Below are 20,788 nucleotides of genomic sequence, written 5' to 3'. Positions count from 1 at the left end.
TATAGAAGAAGAACACATACTTAATAAAGAAAGCTCTTATAACGATATTGTTTAGGCAAATAAATTGCTTAAGGTAGATCGTACACATGCATAGACGCCAAGATGTCAAACTTGTAAAACTGTTATGGAAGGAAGTTAGCACAGAAGAATACCACTTGGGCGTCTCAGTATGCAATAAAGAGAAAACATCCAATCATATCTCAAAAAATTAACATCGTGAAGGTTCTTCTTGAACCCCATAACAAATGGCTAATCTTTTACTTTTCATTAAAAATTTAAATTTTAATAAGTCACGTAAATAACGTTTTAAAAGTGCCTTTCCTGAGATAACTTTTTTTAAGCCTGGTTTGTTTGATTACATGTAATTGATTTGATAGTCCCCAACAGATGAGTATTGACTATAGGTAGGATAGCAGGTAGTTGAACAGGCATGTGTTGATAAATATGATGGGTCGGTAGATAGTCTTATTATTCCTAAATCGGACCTCATGTTACCTTCCCCCTTCATTTGTGGAAGTCCTAAAGGCATTTTTTCTCTTGGGTCATCCTCCCAATTTAACTTGGCAATGTAGTTATTATAGAGCCTTTGGATATAGCCAGCGCAACTTTAGCATTAAGATTTAGCTTCTTACACGACGTTGTTGTCTTTATATATGTGTTTGGCCTTGGCATTAGTTCCGTTCGGTATTGGTTAGTACGCGGACCTTTGTAAGTCGGAAAATACTTCTGATGGCTTTTCTAGCGATCCTGATCTAATTAATACCTGAGTTTTACGTACATTGTTTTGTTAGCGTTCTGGCCACATATCCACACATTAGCACTGGTTTAATCACTGTTTTATATATCCTGATTTAAGAAAGTCGTATTAGACCTCTGAATTTAAAAGTATTATAAGAGTTATATATACATCAGTTAGCTACCTGAATATTCCCTTTTATTTCTTATGTTACAACGTTATCTACCATATCTAAAATGTTGCAATCCTTTAAAATTATATGGGTCTATTGTTACGTTATGCCCTACTCTACGTCACCTCTTTTGTATGTTAAAGAACATTTATATGCTTTATTACTGACAATTAGACCGTTTTTTTTATGCTAATATCATTATTTTATAGTATTCTAATAATTTATGGATTAAATCCGGATAGCAAGTTGATATTCTTCACTTTCTCGGAAAAATAATATTCTAACACACAAAATCCTATTAAATTGCCAAAACCTTCCTTGCATATTCTATTCACTCATGAGGGGCACCAGCAATATCAGTACCATAATAAGGCGTATAGTACTGGACTGGCTAATCGTTGGAAAATGGGAAGCATGAGTTTTAATGTTTTCGGGACTGCCATCTGTTAGCGGAGAGCAGAGATATTAGTACCAAGTTAATGCATATAGTAATCGTTGCTGGAACTTTATTATTATTAAACAACACTATATTTTCTAGTAAAATCATCATGACTTTACAGTAAGACAAATTTTCGAACGTTGGTTATGGAAACATCATGTACATACCACCAGGTTCCCTATGTCGATATCCAGCAAAATCGTTGTAATAAGGAGACGGCAAACAAAAATCCAGAGATAAAAATATGCACCAAGAAAGTCTGTTTTATTCAACAGTCGAATAAACTACAGATTCTTGATTCAAATAGTCAAAAAATTAATAAACAGCTTAGTAAAATAGAAATAACGCATATTTAAGATGTAATCCATTAACGGGCCAAGGTACAAAGCACTCCTGGCATATGCTAATGATATGGATCTCATATGAAACTCTCTCCGGTCCGCAAACGTCTTTAACAAAGTGCACGAAAAATGTTTCACTTAAAATCAACGAAATGAAAACCGAATACAAGCGAATCAACAGAAGAGACCAATTTAATAAATTTAGAACAAACATTAAAGTCAACAACTACAATACATTGATATTTATGTGGCAATCAGCTGTAAAAGTCATTGCCTTTTTCGTGTCGTATCGTATTTTAGCATATCATATTTTGAGTGAAATTGATCCTAAATGCGTCTAATAATATTAAGTTTGTAAAACAGCTGTCCGTTTATGCTCATTTGTTCACCTTTTGTAAAACAGTCTGTGTAAATATAAGGGATTTATATAATCTTTTCATTTCGTAATCTTTTCGTTTTATAATTATAGTTCTCTTGCTTTTATTTTCTATGGTAATACATATACATACCCAATTCAAAAGGGAGAAAACCTGAGAGTTCTAAATTAAACATAAACATTATTCTCTCTTTCTCCTTATATGTTATATAAAGATCATCGTCATCGTATAGTCAGAACGGAACAAGATTCTATTGCCTTTTCTTCTTTTTGTCTTCCCTTTCCTATTGAAAATACAGCCAGGTAAATGACGTTTTTAAAATTTATGTCAATATTTCTGAAGTGCCTTTCCTTGGATATTTTTTTTAAGCCCAGTTCGTCTAATTACATGTAATTGATTTGATATTCCACAACAGATAAGTATTGATTGTAGGTCTCATTATTCCTAAATCTGACCATATGTTACCTCCTCCTTCATTTGTGGAAGTCTTAAAGGCATTTTTTCTCTTGGGGCATCCTCCCAATTTAACTTGGCACTGCAGTTATTATAGAGTCTTTGGATAAAGCCAGCGCAACTTTAGCACTGAGATTTAGTTTCTTGTACGACGTTGCTATCTTTATATATGTGTTTGATCTTGGAATTAGCTCTGTTCGGTATTGGTTAGTACTCGGACCTCTGTAAGTCGGAAAATACCTCTGATGGCTTTTCTAGCAATCCTGGTCTAATAAAGAGGGTTATATATACATAAACATCAGTTAGCTACCTAAATATTCCCTTTTATTTTTTATGTAACAACATTACCTACGGCATCTAAGACGCTGCAATCTTTCAAAATTATATGGCTTTATTGTTCCGTTATGCCCTACTCTCGATCCTCTCTTTTGTATGTTAAAGAACATTTATTTGCTTTTCTCATTAGTGACTATTAGACCATCAGTCAGACTATCAGTCAGTCCACGGATTCTGGGGGGGCAAAATTCTGACATATTTTAGAAAACCATCTAACAGATATTTATCTCTAAAAATTGCAACTTTCAATGCAAGAACCCTGCTATCAGAAGAAAAATTCATAGAAACGGAATCTGAACTTGATAAAATCAATTGGGACATTGTTGGAGTCGCTGAGGTCAGAAGGAAAGAAGAAAGCCTAACCACTTTAAAATCCGGTCACATTTTCTATCATGTCGGAGAAAACTATGGGAATGGAGGCATTGGGCTCTTTATTAATAAAAAACTAACTGAGAATATCATATCAGTAAAAGCAGTTTCTACAAGAGTTATGCTTGCAAAATTACAACTAAACACCCGTTACTCCATAAAGATCATTCAAGTCTATGCACCAACATCGAGTCACGCTGACGAAGAAATAGAACAGTTCTATGATGACTTGTACACAGCTGTTTCAGAAGACCAAGAACATTTTACGGTAATATGTGGCGACTTTAATGACAAAATAGGAATAAGCACTGACCCAGCTGAAAATGCCCTCGGAAATTTTGGCACACCAGGTAGAAACGAAAGGGGCGAAATACTCTTAAATTTCCTATAAGAAAACAATCTATATTTAATGAATAGCTTCTTCTATAAGAAGATCCATAGAAGATGGACTTGGAAGAGCCCCTATGGTAAGACAAAAAATGAGATCGACTTCATCATCACTGACAAAAAACATATAGTCAAAGATGTTACAGTCTTAAATCAATTTTCGGTTGCAAGCGATCATAGAATGGTCCGAGCAACTGTAGAAGTCAATATTAAGCAAGAAAGACTGAAGATGATAAAAAGTAAAAAATTCAAACCTTGGATGCGCCCAACGAATGAACTTGAGTTTGAAAAATATATCACCAGTAACTTACTCAGAAATACAACAAGAGAAGACATAAATAACCTAAACGAAGAAATAGTAGATACATTAACACAAGCTCAGGAAAAATTTGGCCCTAAACATGGAAAAGAACAAAAAAATAGTAATGAAACGAAACAAAAAATGGAAGATCGTAGAATACTGAGAAGTGAAGGAAATGTTGACTCACAAAATATAAACAACATAAATAAAGAAATCTCTAAAGCCATCAGACGGGATATTAGATAATACAACAACGAGAAAATTATAAAAACTATAGAAGACAACAAAAGCATGAAAGCATTGAGGAGAAAAATAGAAAATGACAAAAAAGAAATCTTCCAACTTAAAAACAAAAATGGAAATATTATCTCAGATAGACCAAGCATATTACATATAGTGGAAAGTTTCTATGAAACATTATATAAAAGTCAACTTATTCCAGAGCTCATAGAACAACCAATACAAAAGGTACATAATGTAGGATCGGAGGATATACCAGATATATCACGAGAGGAAATTCAACATGCCCTCAAAAATATGAAAAATAATAGAGGTCCGGGGGAAGATGGTGTAGTCATTGAAACAATTAAACTAGGAGGTCCACTTTTGATGTCCCGAATCCAAACACTTTTTAATCTATGTCTGCATAGTGAAAACATTCCAAGTAAATGGAAAAATTCGGTTACAATCATCCTCCACAAAAAAGGGGATAAAGCAGATTTCGAAAACTATAGGCCAATTAGTTTGCTTAACTACCTATACAAGCTCTTTACTCGAATACTGACAAACAGATTAGAAGCAAAACTCGATTTCTATCAATCAGAAGAACAGGCAGGATTTCGAGCGGGACACGGAACAAACGACCATTTGCAATGCCTTAAAACTCTAGTTGAAAAGTCTATCGAATATAACAGACCCCTTGCTCTTATCTTTGTCGACTTCCACAAAGCATTTGACACAGTCGAAACAGTTGCTATCTTAAAAGCACTATCAGAATGCAGAATATATCAAAGGTATGCAAATATTATTCGAAATATATACGACATGCGACAAATGCGACAACAACCGTTAACCTCCATTGCACTGAGAAGATAAAAATTGGCAGAAGGGTGCGGCAGGGAGATACCTTGTCGCCAAAACCATTTATAACAGTTATTTAGTACGCATTTAAAAGGCTAGAGTGGGAATCAAAGGGTATTAGAATCGATGGAAAGATATTCAATCATCTCAGATATGCCGATGATATTGTTCTCATAACAGACAACTTAGGAGAAGCCAGAGTTATGCTACAACAACTACAGCAAGTAACCCAGAAAGTCGGTTTAAAAATAAACTATAGAAAAACAAATGTGATGACCAATATCGTCCCCAATGAGCTAATAGAAATCAAAAAGTCGCCCATAGAACTTGTAGAAAAATATGTGTATTTGGGTCACAAAATAAGGTTAACGCGAAACCAAACATGCGAGCTACTCAAAAGAATAAGTCTGGGTTGGGCTGCATTCGGAAAAATGAGAGACGTATTTAAAACAAATATACCGATCCATTTAAAAAGAAAAGCTTTTAACCAGTGCGTTCTACCAGTCCTCACATACGGAGCAGAAACCTTAACTCTCACAAAAACATCAGCCGAAAAATTGAGAAGGACACAACGAAAGATGGAGAGATAAATGCTTGGAATAAACTTAAGCAATAGAATAAGAAACGAGGAAGTTCGTAGAAGAACCGGAGTGGAAGACATTATCGAACATATTACAAAAAACAAAAAAGGAGATGGACAGGACATGTTGCAAGAATGAAAGACAACAGTTGGACAAAAAAATTGCTTGAGTGGAGACCACGGGCTGAAAAGCGAAGCCGAGGAAGACCCCCAAAGCGATGGACCAACGACCTCAAAAGAATCGTGACCAATTGGATACCAGAGGAGGCCTATGTTCAACAATGCACAACTCAGGGCTGATTGATGATGATGATGATGACTATTAGACCGCTTTTTTTGCTGCTACTAGCATTATTTTAGAGCATTCTATTATTTAATTTATGGATTAAATCCGGATAGCAAATAGATATTCTTCACTTTCTCGGAGAAATAATATTCTAACACACAAAATCCTATTAAATTGTCAAAACCTTCCTTGCATATTCTATGCACTTATGAGGAGCAGCAGCAATATCAGTACCATCATAAGGCGTATAGTTCTGGACTGGCTAATTGTTGGATAATGAGAAGCATGAGTGTAGCAGTTTTAATGTTTTCGGGACTGCTACCTGGTATCGGGGAGCAGAATTATCATTACCGAGTTAATGCATATAGGAATTGTTGCTTGAACTTTATTATTATTAAACAACACTATATTTGCTAGTAAAATAATCAAAAATTTACAGTAAGAAAAATTTTTGAACGTTGGTTATGAAAACATCATGTACATACCACCAGGTTCACTATGTCCATATCCAGCAAAATCCTTGTAATAATGATACTGGAAACCAAAGATGAAAATATGCTCCAAGAAACTTTGTGTTAAAAAACAGTCGAATAAAATACAGATTCTCGATTCCAATAATCAAAAAATTAATGAACAGCTTACTAAAATAGAAATAACGCCTATTTAAGATGTAATCCATTAACGGCCCAAGGGACAAAGCACTCCTAGCATATGCTAATGATATAGAACTCATAACTCTAATGAGAAACTCTTCCGTCCACAAACTTCAATAAAGTGAAGAGAGCACAAAAAATGTTTGACTTAAAATCAACGAAATGAAAACCAAATACAAGCGAATCAACAGAAAACCAATCAACCAATTCAATCAATTTAGAAAAAACATTAAAGTCAACAACTACAATTTCGAAAGTATGGAACACTTTAAATATCTTAGATCACTAATCACGGTTAGTAATAATGCCACTAAAGAAATACAGAGCATAATTCAAACTTCAGACCTATTTTAATACATGGATGTGAGTCATGGAGAATGACTAAAACAAATAAGGAAGCACTCCGAATATTTGAAAGGAAAATAATCAGAAATTTTTATTTAACCCCATTATCATAACTACTATTTAAATGGGAATAAGCCACAATTAGAGGTTAAAGTTACTTTATTGACGTTTCAATTTCCACTTCGGAAATCATTCTCACTAATGTTTGTATTTTGAGAACGATTTCCGAAGTGGAAATTGAAACGTCAATAAACTAACTTTAAGCTTTAATTGTGGCTTATTCCCATTTAAATAGTAATTACTTTAAAATGCTACGAGAAAATAGCTTTAGAACTCATTATCATATCGCTACAAATCCGTATAGAATAAGAAAGAAATAAGAAAGAATAAGAAAACAAATAAAGAAATCTCGCATAACGATATTGTTCAGGAAAATAAATCCCTTAAGGTATATCGGACACGTGCATAGACGCCAAAATGTCAAACTTGTAGAACTGGTGTGGAATGAAGTTAGCACAGAAGAATGCCACTTGGGCATGTCAGTATACAATGGACAGAAAACATCCAATCATATCTCAAAAAATGAACATTTCATTTGATTGCAGATTCGTGGAAAATCGATCAACTTGGAGATAAGTTGTACTCAGCGAAGACCTACCCAGTGTTGTAGCGCTACGTATTGATAATGATAAAGAGAAAGGAGAAACAGTGACAAAAAGCAACAAAAATGGACTATGGAGCAAAGCTACTTCAAAATCTTTGATTGGAGAGGATTTAAATGAAAGTATAAGAAATACAATGGATGATTGATGGATTCGAGAAACTTGAGACTTGAGAAAGGCACTCTCCGAAACAGCTGTAGTGATAAGATAGAAATAATTTTGTAGAAGTTTTGCTGTTTTATTGTTAAACAAAATGGAATTAACATACGACATTATATACGCTAAAATAACTAGACAACTTATATGATACGGACATATAAGGAGAAAGTTTAATGATACAATAATCTACCCAATATTTGTTATGAGTAAAAACGATATGAATAAACAAAATAAAGAAATCCATGGCAAAAGGCAAAAAGAGTAATGATTTAAAAATGAGAGAGGTATCCTGTGGATAACATGTGCTTAATTAGGAACGAATGAAGATGAAGATCAGAAGACGACAAAGAATGTTTTAAATTGATAAATGTATACAATTTTTAACAATGTATATTTATAGGTCATTATTAGGGCCAACGTGCTAATTTTATGTAAAATAACACTTTTCAAGTCGGATAGGTTACAGCACGGTGGAATCAAATACACCCAAAGTTAAAAACTATCGATGTTTATATGAAAGATGAAACCTTATGGCACATGACTGTGCAATCTTGACACCTACACATTATCACATAATTGTGAACGGTATATTGTACCTAATTACTAAGAAGTTTGTTATTTTATTCTAAGAATAAGTTTAATAATTTACGGGAGATTTAATGTATTTAAAATTTTACAGGATCCGGTATCGTAATAAGAAGTAAAATTTCACTACAACTCCATAAAAACGTGTTAAATTTTACTTTGGATATTCTTTTTGTAAATATAAGTAAAAATACAGTAAGTTTCATCGTCTTATTGTGCCGTATTCTAATTAAGGTTAGCGATTACTTCTTTAAACGCTTCCCATAAATTATTATAGTTTAAATTTAACTACTTTATGAAACAAATATTGCACGTCATAAATTGCAGGAATTGAAAAATTACAAAGATCTCCTGTTTACAGAGTTTCTTTTAATTTTATGTAGTTTATTATAATCCTACCGAAGGGCTTCTACTTTCTTAAACTGTTACACGACTACTCTACTCGATGTTAGTACATTTAGAGACTAAATGTTTAAGTGCATATTTATTTTAACAAAAAATAATAATAAATAAAACGAAAACTAGCCATTTCCAAGCTTATAATAAATACTTTTTTATGTTTGAAAATAATTAAAGCAAGTAATATAAATAACCACCATAAAATATTTAACTACATTAACCGAGTACCTATTTGTGAAATTTCTCGATGACCAAATTGATTGATATTTAAATAAATTTGAAGTTCCAAAACGTACCTGCTGTAAAATTTAAAAATCTACGACTAATCAAATTATTGGCAACATCGGAGGAGTTTAGTTGTATACGCAAAGAAATGTATACGGATCCCAAAAGTGTTTTAACCTATTACGGAGTCCACTTAATCCGACGTGTTGGTCGGAGTCCACATAAAGCGCTACCCAGATAATAATATACACGATGTATATTCGCCTGGAGTTAGTATAATACCGTTTTAGTACGGAGCCCCCATTAACCGCTAGATCTATATATATAAATATATATATATATATATATATATATATATATATATTTATATATATATATATATATATATATATATATATATATATATATATATATATATATATATATATATATAAAACTCTTCAAATTTTTTAGAAGCTATACGGAAAAATATCGGTGGCGCCATTTCGCCAATGAGATTGCCATTTGTTATCCTTATTCTGTTCATTTAATATTTCTGGATTAGCTCTAGTAGCTATTATCTTGCATTCATTTCTTTTCTGTCTCCCCAATTCTACTTCAGTTTGTGTAACAAAGGAAATATCCAAAGTACCACGCCCACATCTCTTTTGATGCTAAGCAACGCGGTCTCGTTCATTTTGTGTGCCTTAAAATATCCGCGACGTTTGTAGTGCTACACTAAAATGCTGAGGCGATCGTCACGAAATTAGTGATACGAAATAGTTGGAAAGAGTCCATTTACTCGACGAGAAGAGTCCATTATACAACATGTAAACTTTTCAATTTTATTAAAATCTATCATAAGGATATTAACTAACAGCGGTTTTATGTACTTCCGAATGTATAAAAAATTGTTAAAATAAATAAATACACTTTTTAAATCGATGATTGTAATAAAATTACAATAAAAAAATAATAAACAAATAATAAAATTACTATTGAATTTTAAATATGTATATTACTTAAAATTTAAAAATACAGAAAACATAGAATGAAGCTTCGCGCTAGTCTACAGTGCCATCTACTGTACCACTTTTTTTAATTAATAATTTTTTAGGTTTAACATTTCTTCCTCCAAGAATAGCTAGTTGGCGGTACAAACGAGGAAACAGATCATTGGCTGCAAATTTAAGCTCTGGAGACAACTCTGTTTCTTTTACATCAAATAGTATTGAAGAAGATACCGATGCTGAGGATATCATTGAAGTACCGGATGAGATTGAAGAAGTAATAGATCAACTGATACAGGGGCTCAGAAGTACCGATGGAGTAGTGAGGTAAGTACTTTCTACTATTTTGAACTTTTCACAAACTGAACTATATTTTAGATGGTCAGCCGCCAAAGGAGTCGGTAGAGTAACAGCAAGGCTTCCTAAAGACCTTGCAGATGATGTCGTAGGATCAGTTCTAGAACTATTTAGTCCTAGAGAATCAGATATGGCTTGGCATGGTGGTTGTCTGGCTTTGGCAGAATTGGGTAAGTAAATGCAAATAGCATTTACATTATCATTTTCTGAATAACTTGAAACTTTTCATATGTGTAGGAAGAAGAGGACTTCTTCTACCAGAGCGTCTCCCACAAGTTGTCCCTGTTGTTTTGAAGGCTCTAGTGTATGACGAACCTAGAGGTTACTCCTCTGTAGGTTCTCATATAAGAGATGCTGCTTGTTATGTTTGCTGGTCATTTTCTAGAGCATATGAAAGTCAAGTGTTGGCTCCTTACGTGAATCAAATTGCGAGTTGCTTGTTGATTGTTACGTGTTTTGACAAAGAGGTTTGTATTTACACATTGGATATTATCTGATATAATACGAGTTAAATATTGGGTTGACAAAAATATAATAGATTTTTTGGAAGCATAGTATTCTTATCGCGGGATACGGACGGAATGCATTGATCGGTGAAATGGATCGCGCAGAGATGTGAAAAAAATAAAAACAAAAGTAACTCGATGAAACGCAATGAACCGAGAGATCTTGCGATCTCACTACGTGGAGTAGTAAACGCTGACCCATGAATATTTCTTAATAAAATAAACTAAACTGAAATAAAATAAAAAAAAAAAAAATAAAATAAAATAAAGTAAATCTAATCGAATAGAAACGAATAAAATCGAATCTAATTGGAATCGAATCGTATCGAATTTATTGAAATCGAATCGATTGGAATCGAATCGAACCGATTGGAATCGAATAGATTCAAATCAAGTCGAATCGATTGCAATCTAATCTAATGGAATCTAATCGAATCACATCGAATCGATTGGAATCGAATCTAATCGAATCAAATCAAATAGATTGGAATCGAATCTAATCGAATTGATTTGTATTGAATCAAATCAAATCGAATGGAATCGAATCGAATATAATAGAATTGATTGTGATCGAATCGATTGGAATCGAATCAGATCAAATCAAATCGAATCGATTGTTATCGAATCTACTCAAAGTAAATCGAATGGGATCCAATCAATTGAAATCGAATCATTTGGAGTCGACTGGAAACGAATCAATTGGAATCGAATCGATTGGGATCGAATTGAGAATCGATTGGGATCGAATCGATTGAAATCGAATTGAATCGATTGTAAACGAATCGATTAAAATCTAATCAAATCAAAGTAAATTAAAAACCATCGCTCCGTGCCTAGACGATAAGAATGCTATGCTCCCCCTTCTCGGTCACTCTGGGAGTGCCACATCCCGTTCTAAATCTTAAATATATCTATCTATCTATCGATCTATCTATCTATCATAAGAAACAAAGATGGAAACATTACTACGGATAGACAGCACCAACGAAAGAAAAGATCATCTGCTCAAAATCACAAACCAGAGATCAGAATGAATGCCAGAAATAACACCATACAAAGTCAAAACAATGCTTTTAGAAATGAAAAATAACAAATCCTCTGGTGATAATGGAGTAGTGATCGAGGCGGTCAGACTAGGCGGAAATAAAATTATCAAGGTTTTGGCTGAATTTTCACTGAATGCATTTACCAAGGAAATCTACCCTTTCTCAATGGAACAATGCGATCGTTGTTTTATTAAACGAGAAAAGAGATTTAACATACTTACAAAACTACCGTCCTATCAATTTGCTATCACACATATATAAACTTTTCACAAAAATTACCAAAAAAAACTTGAGGCTAAGTTAGACTTGTATAAACCCAGAGAACAAGCTATATTTAAATCTGGATACAGCACTAAAGACCTCTTACCAGTGATAAAGAACCTGATAGAGAAGTCTGCCGAATACAAGAAACCATTGGCACTGTTATTCGTGGACTGCATTCGATACTATAAGCCAGAAGAAAATCTTAAAAGCATTGGCAGAATGTCGAATAGACCATTGCTATACTAACATAATAAATTATTTTTACCAAAATGTCACGACTAGCGTAAGACTATCTGAACAAGAAACAAACAAACTATGTATAGAGCGAGGAGTACGGCAAGGACACACCATCTCTCCAAAGCTATTGGCAGATCTGAACGAGTATTGTATTTGAACGAGAATTTGAGATTCGCAGATGACAGTAATGTTGGAAAAATTATATCACGCCTCCTTGTAGGTCGGACTAAAGATTAACATGAACAAGACGCAAATAATGACTAATCAGGTGCCAAATCGTAATATTGCTGTTGATGGAAGGGATAGTACTTAAGACATAAAATTCGGTAAATCTTTGATCAGTGTGTGTTACCTGTATTCCCGTATATATCGGAAACATTAACACAAAAAAAAGAGCGTGGCACTTGAAGGAGTGCCGACAGAAGGGAGAACGTGTTATTACTATATGTAAGTTAATGCAATTTTATATCGGCTTATTACTAAATAATTAATATTTTAGTTGAGTTTACTGAAAGTACAAGCTGATTATAGCCGCAAATATCAAATATGGAACAAAAAATTTCGGTTTAGCAGTGTTGGCATGTTTTTATAATGTATATGCTGTATGCTTCAAATATAAAGAGATAAAGCTTTAGAAAAGTAAATTTTGATTATATTATGTTATGAATTCTGCAATTTTTGATTTATATAAAACAAGAATGAGTAAATATTTGTTTCTTTGGAGATTAATTGCAGTTAATTATTAGAATTTTTTTTTTGGCAATTACCCTTTGATTGATTAGGGGATAGATTTTGGCAATCGTCAAATTAGCAGTTGCCAGATTGTAACAGATGTTTGCAATTAATCTCGAAAGAGACAAATATTTACTCTTTATTGTTTCATATAAATTAAAAATTGCAGAATTCATAAAAGCTTTCTCTCTTTATATTTGAAGCATACAATATGCATTATAAAAACATCCCAAAACTGCCAAACCGAAATATTTTATTTCATGGTTGACATTATTGCGGTTATATTCAGACTGTACTTTCGATAAACTCAACCAATATTTTATATGTATATATACGTATATATATATATATATATATATATATATATATATATATACAAACAACACAGTTTATTAGGGTTGCAGTCAGAAAATTGGCCGGGATGTTAATGAAACACTCTTATGACTTTTTGTCTAGCTTTCGGAATCGTTTTGTTCCTTTTTCAAGACACTGTAATAAGAAAAAGTGTAAATATTTATAAAATATCACAAATCTTCAGTGCAACTTACTAGTCGTTGAGATTATTTACAAAAGTTTGTCGCTTTTGTAAATAATCTCGCCTATATACATTTGAATGCTCTAACCATTGAGGAATTACGCTCCTAAATGTAGCGTATAAAATATTCTCCAATATACTATGCCATCGTATGGCACCATATGCAGAGCGAATAATAGGACAATACCAGGCTGGTTTCAGAGGTGGTAAGTCAACAATTCATCAGATTTCAACCCTGAGACAAATTCTAGAGAAAACACTGGAATACGGTGTAGACACGCACCACATATTTATAGACTACAAGGCAGCCTACGACTCTGTAAATAGAAGAGAATTATTTAGAGCAATGATAGACCTAGGAGTACCAAATCAGTTGGTAAGTCTAACCAAACTAACCCTTGAAAAAGTTGAATGCAGAGTACGAATCCAGGGGGAACTCTCTGAACCTGTTAAAACAAATAACGGGCTACGTCAGGGAGACCCACTCTCCTGTATACTATTCAATCTAGCTCTCGAAAAAGTAATACGTACGTCACAAATCACAACTACCGGTTCAATATAGAACAAATCTGTGCAAATCCTAGCATATGCTTGTCGCCAAGGTAACCAATCACGACAAAGATTGTTACTTTGGCCGGCCAACCACAGTGCTACGGCCGTACGACATGCTGATGATTAACAAGCAGTTAACGAATTTGTATACCTGGGAACGCTCGTCAATACTGAAAATGACGCTACCGCAGAGATAAACCGCAGAATTTGCACGGCTAATAGATGCTATTTTGGGCTTAATCTCCTTTTTAAATCTACAGTTATATCAAGAAATACAAAAAGCAATGAAAACATGTTAGGATGTTTCGAAAGAAAAATACTAAGGCGAATCTATGGAGCGGTAAATGAAGATGGTGTCTGGAGAAGACGATACAACTTCGAACTCTATAGAATATACCAGGAACCAGATATCGTAAAACACATTAAGATAGGACGTCTGAGGTGGGTAGGCCATGTAATGCGGATGGAGTAAACCGACCCAGCCAGAAAAACGCTCCTTGAGAGACCTATTGGTCAATGAAGAAGAGGAAGACCCAGAACAAGATTCCTAGATAACACAGATCAAGATATGAGAAATATGGAAATACGTTCTTGGCGGAGGAAGGCGATGGATAGGGACGACTGGAAAAAAATTCTTGGGTAGGCTAGGACCCACACAGGGTTGTAAAGCCAAAATGATGATGATGATCTATCAGAAGCAATAGTCATACTGTAGTAGTAGGGGGAATAGCAAGTCAGACTTACACCACTATTCCTTCATTCCTAAGGTAGTTATTTAGTATTTTGCGGTTGTGATTGTTCAATACAATGGATGACGACAGTTTAAGTAATGCGAGTGATGGGCCTAGTATTTTCACTTACTCAGGAGATGAGTGGGTACCTTCAGGAGATGAGTGGGTACCTTCTGATTCTCAACAAAAAAGTACTGGTAAGTTAAACTTGTGTATTATATTTGTTTGTATAAAATCAAAACTAATCTCAAAATGTTAAATTCTCTACACTAAAAATAAATAAACTCCTATAAATAGAACAACGTTTTTGAGTGTTATTTTAATTAAGTTGGTTTGTTTCAGACTGTGAATCAAACGAGGAAGTCTCTCCCCAAGACCATGAAAGGAAAAGTAATAGAGAAGAAGTAGAAGTTCAACAACCCAAGAGAGCACGAAAACGACAGAGGCATGAAAATAAAAAAGAAAAAGAAAGTGGCTTCGCAACTCAGGATGTGAGTATAAGACAAAAGGAAAAGTAGTGCCAGGTAAAACTTTTTCAAACAACAACTGTTTTTGCAATAAAAAAATGTTTTGAAAAGATATTATGTAAAGATAGAAGAAAAAAACGTTTGAATCATTCTGGAAATTGAAATCATTTACAGCACAGAATGCTTTTAGTTGTGGTTTGATCAAGTAAAAAAAACCTGAAGTAAAATGTCCTAGGGATCAGTCACGACCTAGTAAGACAGTGTCTAATAAATATTTCATTCATAAATAAGGCGAAACCACGAAAGTATGTAAAAAATACTTTCTTGGAACCTTTCAGATATCTAATGGACGAATGACATGGGCCATTAATAAGATAAAACAAGGGGAAAATCACCTGGTTCAGATAATAGAGATCATGGTATACCAACCAATAGAATATATGAAGAACGTATGAACTGTGTCGGAAACATATTGAAAATTTTCCATCTTACCAATCGCACTATACAAGGAATAAGAATTACAATCGTAGGTATCTATCTTAGATACCTACGATTACATGTACTACGGTAGATATTTATCGCCGTACTTTCAATAATGAGTAAAACCTTCATTTTCATGTACCACAAAAGGATACGTGCTCTAAGTTTGATGCTTACAAATTAAAAAAAAAACTGCAATAACAGATGATAATGAGATAAGACAGATTGAAGTAGAGCATGAATTTTATCTTAGAACGGCCGAGCATGCACGTACTTCTATGAAAAATGATGCAGAAAAGGCCCAGACTGACGATTATTACTCTGCATTTACTTTTTACATAGAGAAAGCCCCAGCTTACCCAAAACTAACCACATCTGTCGCATACTATAAACGCAATATGTACATTTACAACTTGGGCTGCCATGAGTTATCATCTGGTTGACATAGAGAAAGCCCTAGCTTTCCCAAAACTAACCACATCTGTCGCATACTATAAACGCAATATGTACATTTACAACTTGGGCTACCATGAGTTATCATCTGGCTTAGACTATATGTATGGATGGGGCGAAATAAAATAACAGCTTCGAGAGGATCTCAGAAAACCAGTGCCTGTGTCACAAAGGACATAGAATTACGTGCAGCAAATTCAAAACATGTTGTATTGTACAGTGACAGCTGCCCGGCTAAAATAGAAACTGGAATTTTGCTTTGGCCTTGTTACAGTTAGTTCAAAGTGAAAATAATAGTATCGAAATAGTTGATCACAAGTTTATGGTAAGCGGACAAACTTACCAAACGACTCTGGTTCAATTAAAACTCACTCTACAGGTAAACAGATTTATGTGCCTGAAGATTGGTTTTCAGTCATAGTTCGGCGTAGAAAGAAAAAAGCTTTCATTTTTATAAAAATGCTTAGAGAAGACTTTAAAGATCTGACACTACTCACAAACTCAATTATAAAAAGAAAAACCAATACGGATAACCAATCAGTGTCATGGTTAAAAATGTAGCGGATGAGAGCCAAAAAAGATGAGCCATTTTCACTGTTCTATAAAGAAACACTAAATGAAGATTTTTACTTTTCACATATTAATAGGTATCCTTCGAAGCAAGCAGAAGCGAAAACCAACATTGTTGAAAAATCTTCAACTGGATTGCCTGTACACAGCACCTCGACCAGTCATACTAGCCAAAAAACGGGATATGTGTCATTTACTACCATACATTCCTCCAGTCCACCATTCTTATTTTAGAAATCTTATATCATCTGATGAAGTCAATGACGAAGCGGGACCACTTTCTGATGTAGAAGAAAATAATGACTAATAAACTAGTGAATTTATTTTTGATTTTCTAATGTAAAAATAATAAACATGTTTTGCTTTCTGTACATTCTCTTTAAACTCTTAAAGGAAAAGTGGTGTAAGTCATTTCACCCCTTAAAAACTAGCCTTAACATAGTTTTATTTGTACAAAAATGTTAGTAGAGTTACATATGTTTTTAATAAATAAAAAAATACCACAAGGATGTTTATAAATGTTACGTATATTTAATTAAAATATTTCTAATAAAAACTTTTGTATCTCAAAATGATGCTCAGATGACTTACACCACTTTTCCTTTCGTCGCCTCATATATTATATAACACTACGGAATAGTCTTTAAATGTCAGGAATGCGGTCTGCTAAAATTGAAACTACATTTATTTCTGGAGTTCGATATTTCATTAATTATTTATTTTTTCAACTTCATCAAGAACATACTACAAAATTAACTATAAAATTAGGTACAAACACATTCACAATATTATAACTTACGAAAAGCTGTATTTTAGCTTGTGAAGTAAATTACCTTCAGTAAAAAAAAGTAAAAAATTATGAAAGACACATGTTATTGTACGAACTATATGTTTATTTATTTATTTATTTACACTACATAATGTTGACTAATTTGTTTAAGATTAACTGTCGTCGGGCAGCATCAGCAGCCTTTCAAGAAAACGTAGGGCGTCAAGGAAATTTTCCTCATGGAATAGACATCCTTACTGCTGCTGATTTTTTCTCAGTTAGTATTAGAAGTAATGCTTTTCTTAATATTAGCGTCTATATCTCACAATTTCAAGAATATTCTGTAGCTTTAATTGATCATTTACTTGTTCGAAAAGTCGATCACTGGGATCCTACCATAAGAGAACTGACTGCGAAAGCTCTACACAATTTAACGCCGAATGTAAGTATTTTTTTTAAATTTTGCTCCAATACAGTCTATGTATAGCAGATTTTGCTACTGTGATAATTACACAGATTTAACATATATTAATTTGCTCAGTTCCCAACAGTGTTATATAGTCTATAAAAAACAATTTCAGGTTTCCTTTCAATTGAAATGATTTTTCCGTAAATCAATGGATAATTAAATTAAATTTTTTCAGCAATTTCCATACGTCGTCTATCATGGGGTTCATTATCCATTAAAATTAAATTTGGCAATAGATATAAAAATCGCTGCTTAAATTTTAACTGAAATCTTGTGGTAGTCGCATGATTTTTCGGACTCAACATTTTCAAAGTATCCGGTATCAATCCCAGTAATGCTGTTCTTTGTTAGAAGGGCCTTTAAGCTATATGCCTTTTCATCATGTCACGAGCGCCAGCGCAGTAGCCATGTTGAAACAGCCGCAATTCAATAGTTTCATACTGTTTTGATCAACAATAGGTGGAAACACAGTATTATCTCCACAATTGAATGAATCATTAGAAAAAATCGTTGATGGTGCTTTAAGAGCGTAGGCGCAAAATTTCGGGCCAATGTTTTTTTCGAATCCTGAGAAAACCAACAAATATTTTTGAAAAATTTAAACGCAGAATAAGAGATTATATTATTACCGAGGGCCGAAAGTCCCTTAGAATAAACAAAAAGTTTTTTTGAATGAGATATTTGAAATTAAAAATCACACTAAATTTTCTCTTCTTTTTCACAAACTTATTAAAATAAACATTATAGAAGTTTTCAGGGACTTTTAGCCCTCAGTAACAATGTATTCTTTCATTCTGCGTTTAAATTTTTCAAAAATACTTATTAGTTTACTCAGGATTCGAAAAAAATGAATGCATTTAAAAAGCATTGGCCCGAAATTTTGCGCCTACGCTCTTAACTGTTTATAAGTCTGTTGAAGTCCATAACTATACACAATTACGTAAACTTTGTACGCAATTGTGTAAACTTTGTGAATGAATAAATTCTATCTATCCATCTATCTATAATTAAAACGGTGGCTCAAATGTCATGGACGTCCACAAAAATAAAAATGGGATGTGGTATTCCGGGAGTGACCGAGGGGGTCATAGCTTTCTTATTCATATAGTTTCATTCGATTCGTTCTGATAGGATTCGATGCGATCCGATTGGATTTGATTCGATTCCATTCGATTATATTCGATACCAATTTATTCCATTCGACTCTACTCGATTCCATTCCATTCGATTCGATCCGTCTAGATTCGAGTCGATTCCATTCAATTCGATTCGATTCAATTTAGTTAGATTCGATTCGTCGATTCCATTCGGTTGGATTAGATTTGATTCAATTCGATTACATTTGATTCCATTCGATACTATTTGTTTCCATTCGATTCGATTAGATTATATTCGATTCCAGTCGATTTCGTTCGATTCCATTCGATTCAATCTGATTGGATTCGATTCAATCCGATTGGATTCGAATCCTTTCGTTTCGATCCGATTGGATTCGAATCCTTTCGTTTCGATTCCATTCGATTCGATCCCATTTAATTCGATTCGATTATATTCGATTCGATTCCAATCGATTGGATTAGATTCGTTTCCATTAGATTGGATTAGATTCGATTCCATTCTATTCGAGTCAATTGCATTCCATTCCATTTGATTCGATTAGATTCGATTCCAGTCGATTTCATTCGATTCCATTCGATTCGATTTTATTCGTTTCCTTTCGTTTCGACTCCATTCGATTCGATATCACTTAATTCGAATCATTTGCATTAGATTCGATTTCATTAAATTTGATTCCATTCGATTCTATTCGCTCCCATTTGATTCGATTCGACTCTATTCAGTTCCATTCTATTCTATCCGATCCGTTTGGATTCGATTCTTCTTCTTCTTCTTCTTCGTCTATCCATTCACGTCCACATCTGAACATAAGCCTCTTCAAGTCTTCCTTTCCATTGTTTTTTATTGTACGCTACTTGTAGCCAATTTTTCCCGGCAGTCCTTTTCAGATCATCTGTCCATCTTATAGGTCTGCCTCTGGATCTTTTGTGTTGGTATGGTCTCCAGGTTAAAATTGATCTGTGCCATTTGTTTAGATCGCTCCTAGCTACATGTCCATCGGTGACTTTGGTTTTCTTTCTTATCCATGTGTTTGTTTTCTTGTCCTTAAGTGATATACCTAGCATTGCTCTTTCCATCGCGTGTTGAGTGACTCTAAGTATATTCATATTCTTTTTTGTGATTGTCCATGTTTGTGCCGCATAAGTTAATATCGGAATAATGCATGCATCAAAACTTTAGATCTAAGATGTAATTGAATTTGTTGATTTCTGTGTATATAGTTCAGTTTACCGAATGCTGCCCAAGCTAACTTTCTTGTTCTTTTTATTTCTTCAGTTTGAATTTTCCTATTTAGTATTATTTTTTGTCCTAAGTATATATATTCTTCAACTTTTTCTATAACTTTATCGTTTATTATTGTCACGGTGTCTTCGGAGTGCATGACTTTTGTTTTGTTTAAATTCATTTTCAGTCCTATTTTAGAAGATTCGGTATGTAGTTCTAAAAGCATGGTTTGCATTTCTTGTAGGTCAGTAGCTATCAGGGTTATCTCATCTGCAAATCGTAGATTACTGAGGTAGCGGCCATTGATGTTTATTCCCTTATATTTCCAATTTATGTTTTTAAAAACGTCCTCCAAAACTAAGGTGAACAGTTTGGGTGATAAAGTATCTCCCTGTTTGACTCC

At 33.7% G+C, this 20,788-nt stretch overlaps 1 protein-coding gene across 2 annotated transcripts in view; it reads left to right on the top strand.

Moving 5' to 3' along the window:
- Tbcd (tubulin folding cofactor D) overlaps nucleotides 1-20,788 on the top strand; it is an 84,631-nt gene that overhangs the window by 24,148 nt on the left and 39,695 nt on the right. For both annotated transcript variants that reach the window (XR_011950686.1, XM_072529797.1), the window contains exons 4-7: nucleotides 9,982-10,201; nucleotides 10,253-10,401; nucleotides 10,469-10,698; nucleotides 17,746-18,015. Coding sequence is in view for 1 of the 2 variants with exons in the window: in XM_072529797.1 (XP_072385898.1) it covers nucleotides 9,982-10,201; nucleotides 10,253-10,401; nucleotides 10,469-10,698; nucleotides 17,746-18,015 (869 nt within the window). In the remaining variant the exon portion in view is untranslated. The remainder of the gene's footprint in view (nucleotides 1-9,981; nucleotides 10,202-10,252; nucleotides 10,402-10,468; nucleotides 10,699-17,745; nucleotides 18,016-20,788) is intronic.

The sequence above is a fragment of the Diabrotica undecimpunctata genome, chromosome 4, assembly GCF_040954645.1.
Source record: "Diabrotica undecimpunctata isolate CICGRU chromosome 4, icDiaUnde3, whole genome shotgun sequence".
NCBI lineage: Eukaryota > Metazoa > Arthropoda > Insecta > Coleoptera > Chrysomelidae > Diabrotica > Diabrotica undecimpunctata.
Note: the sequence above shows the minus strand (reverse complement) of the source record. Positions and strands in the feature narration are given on the sequence as shown.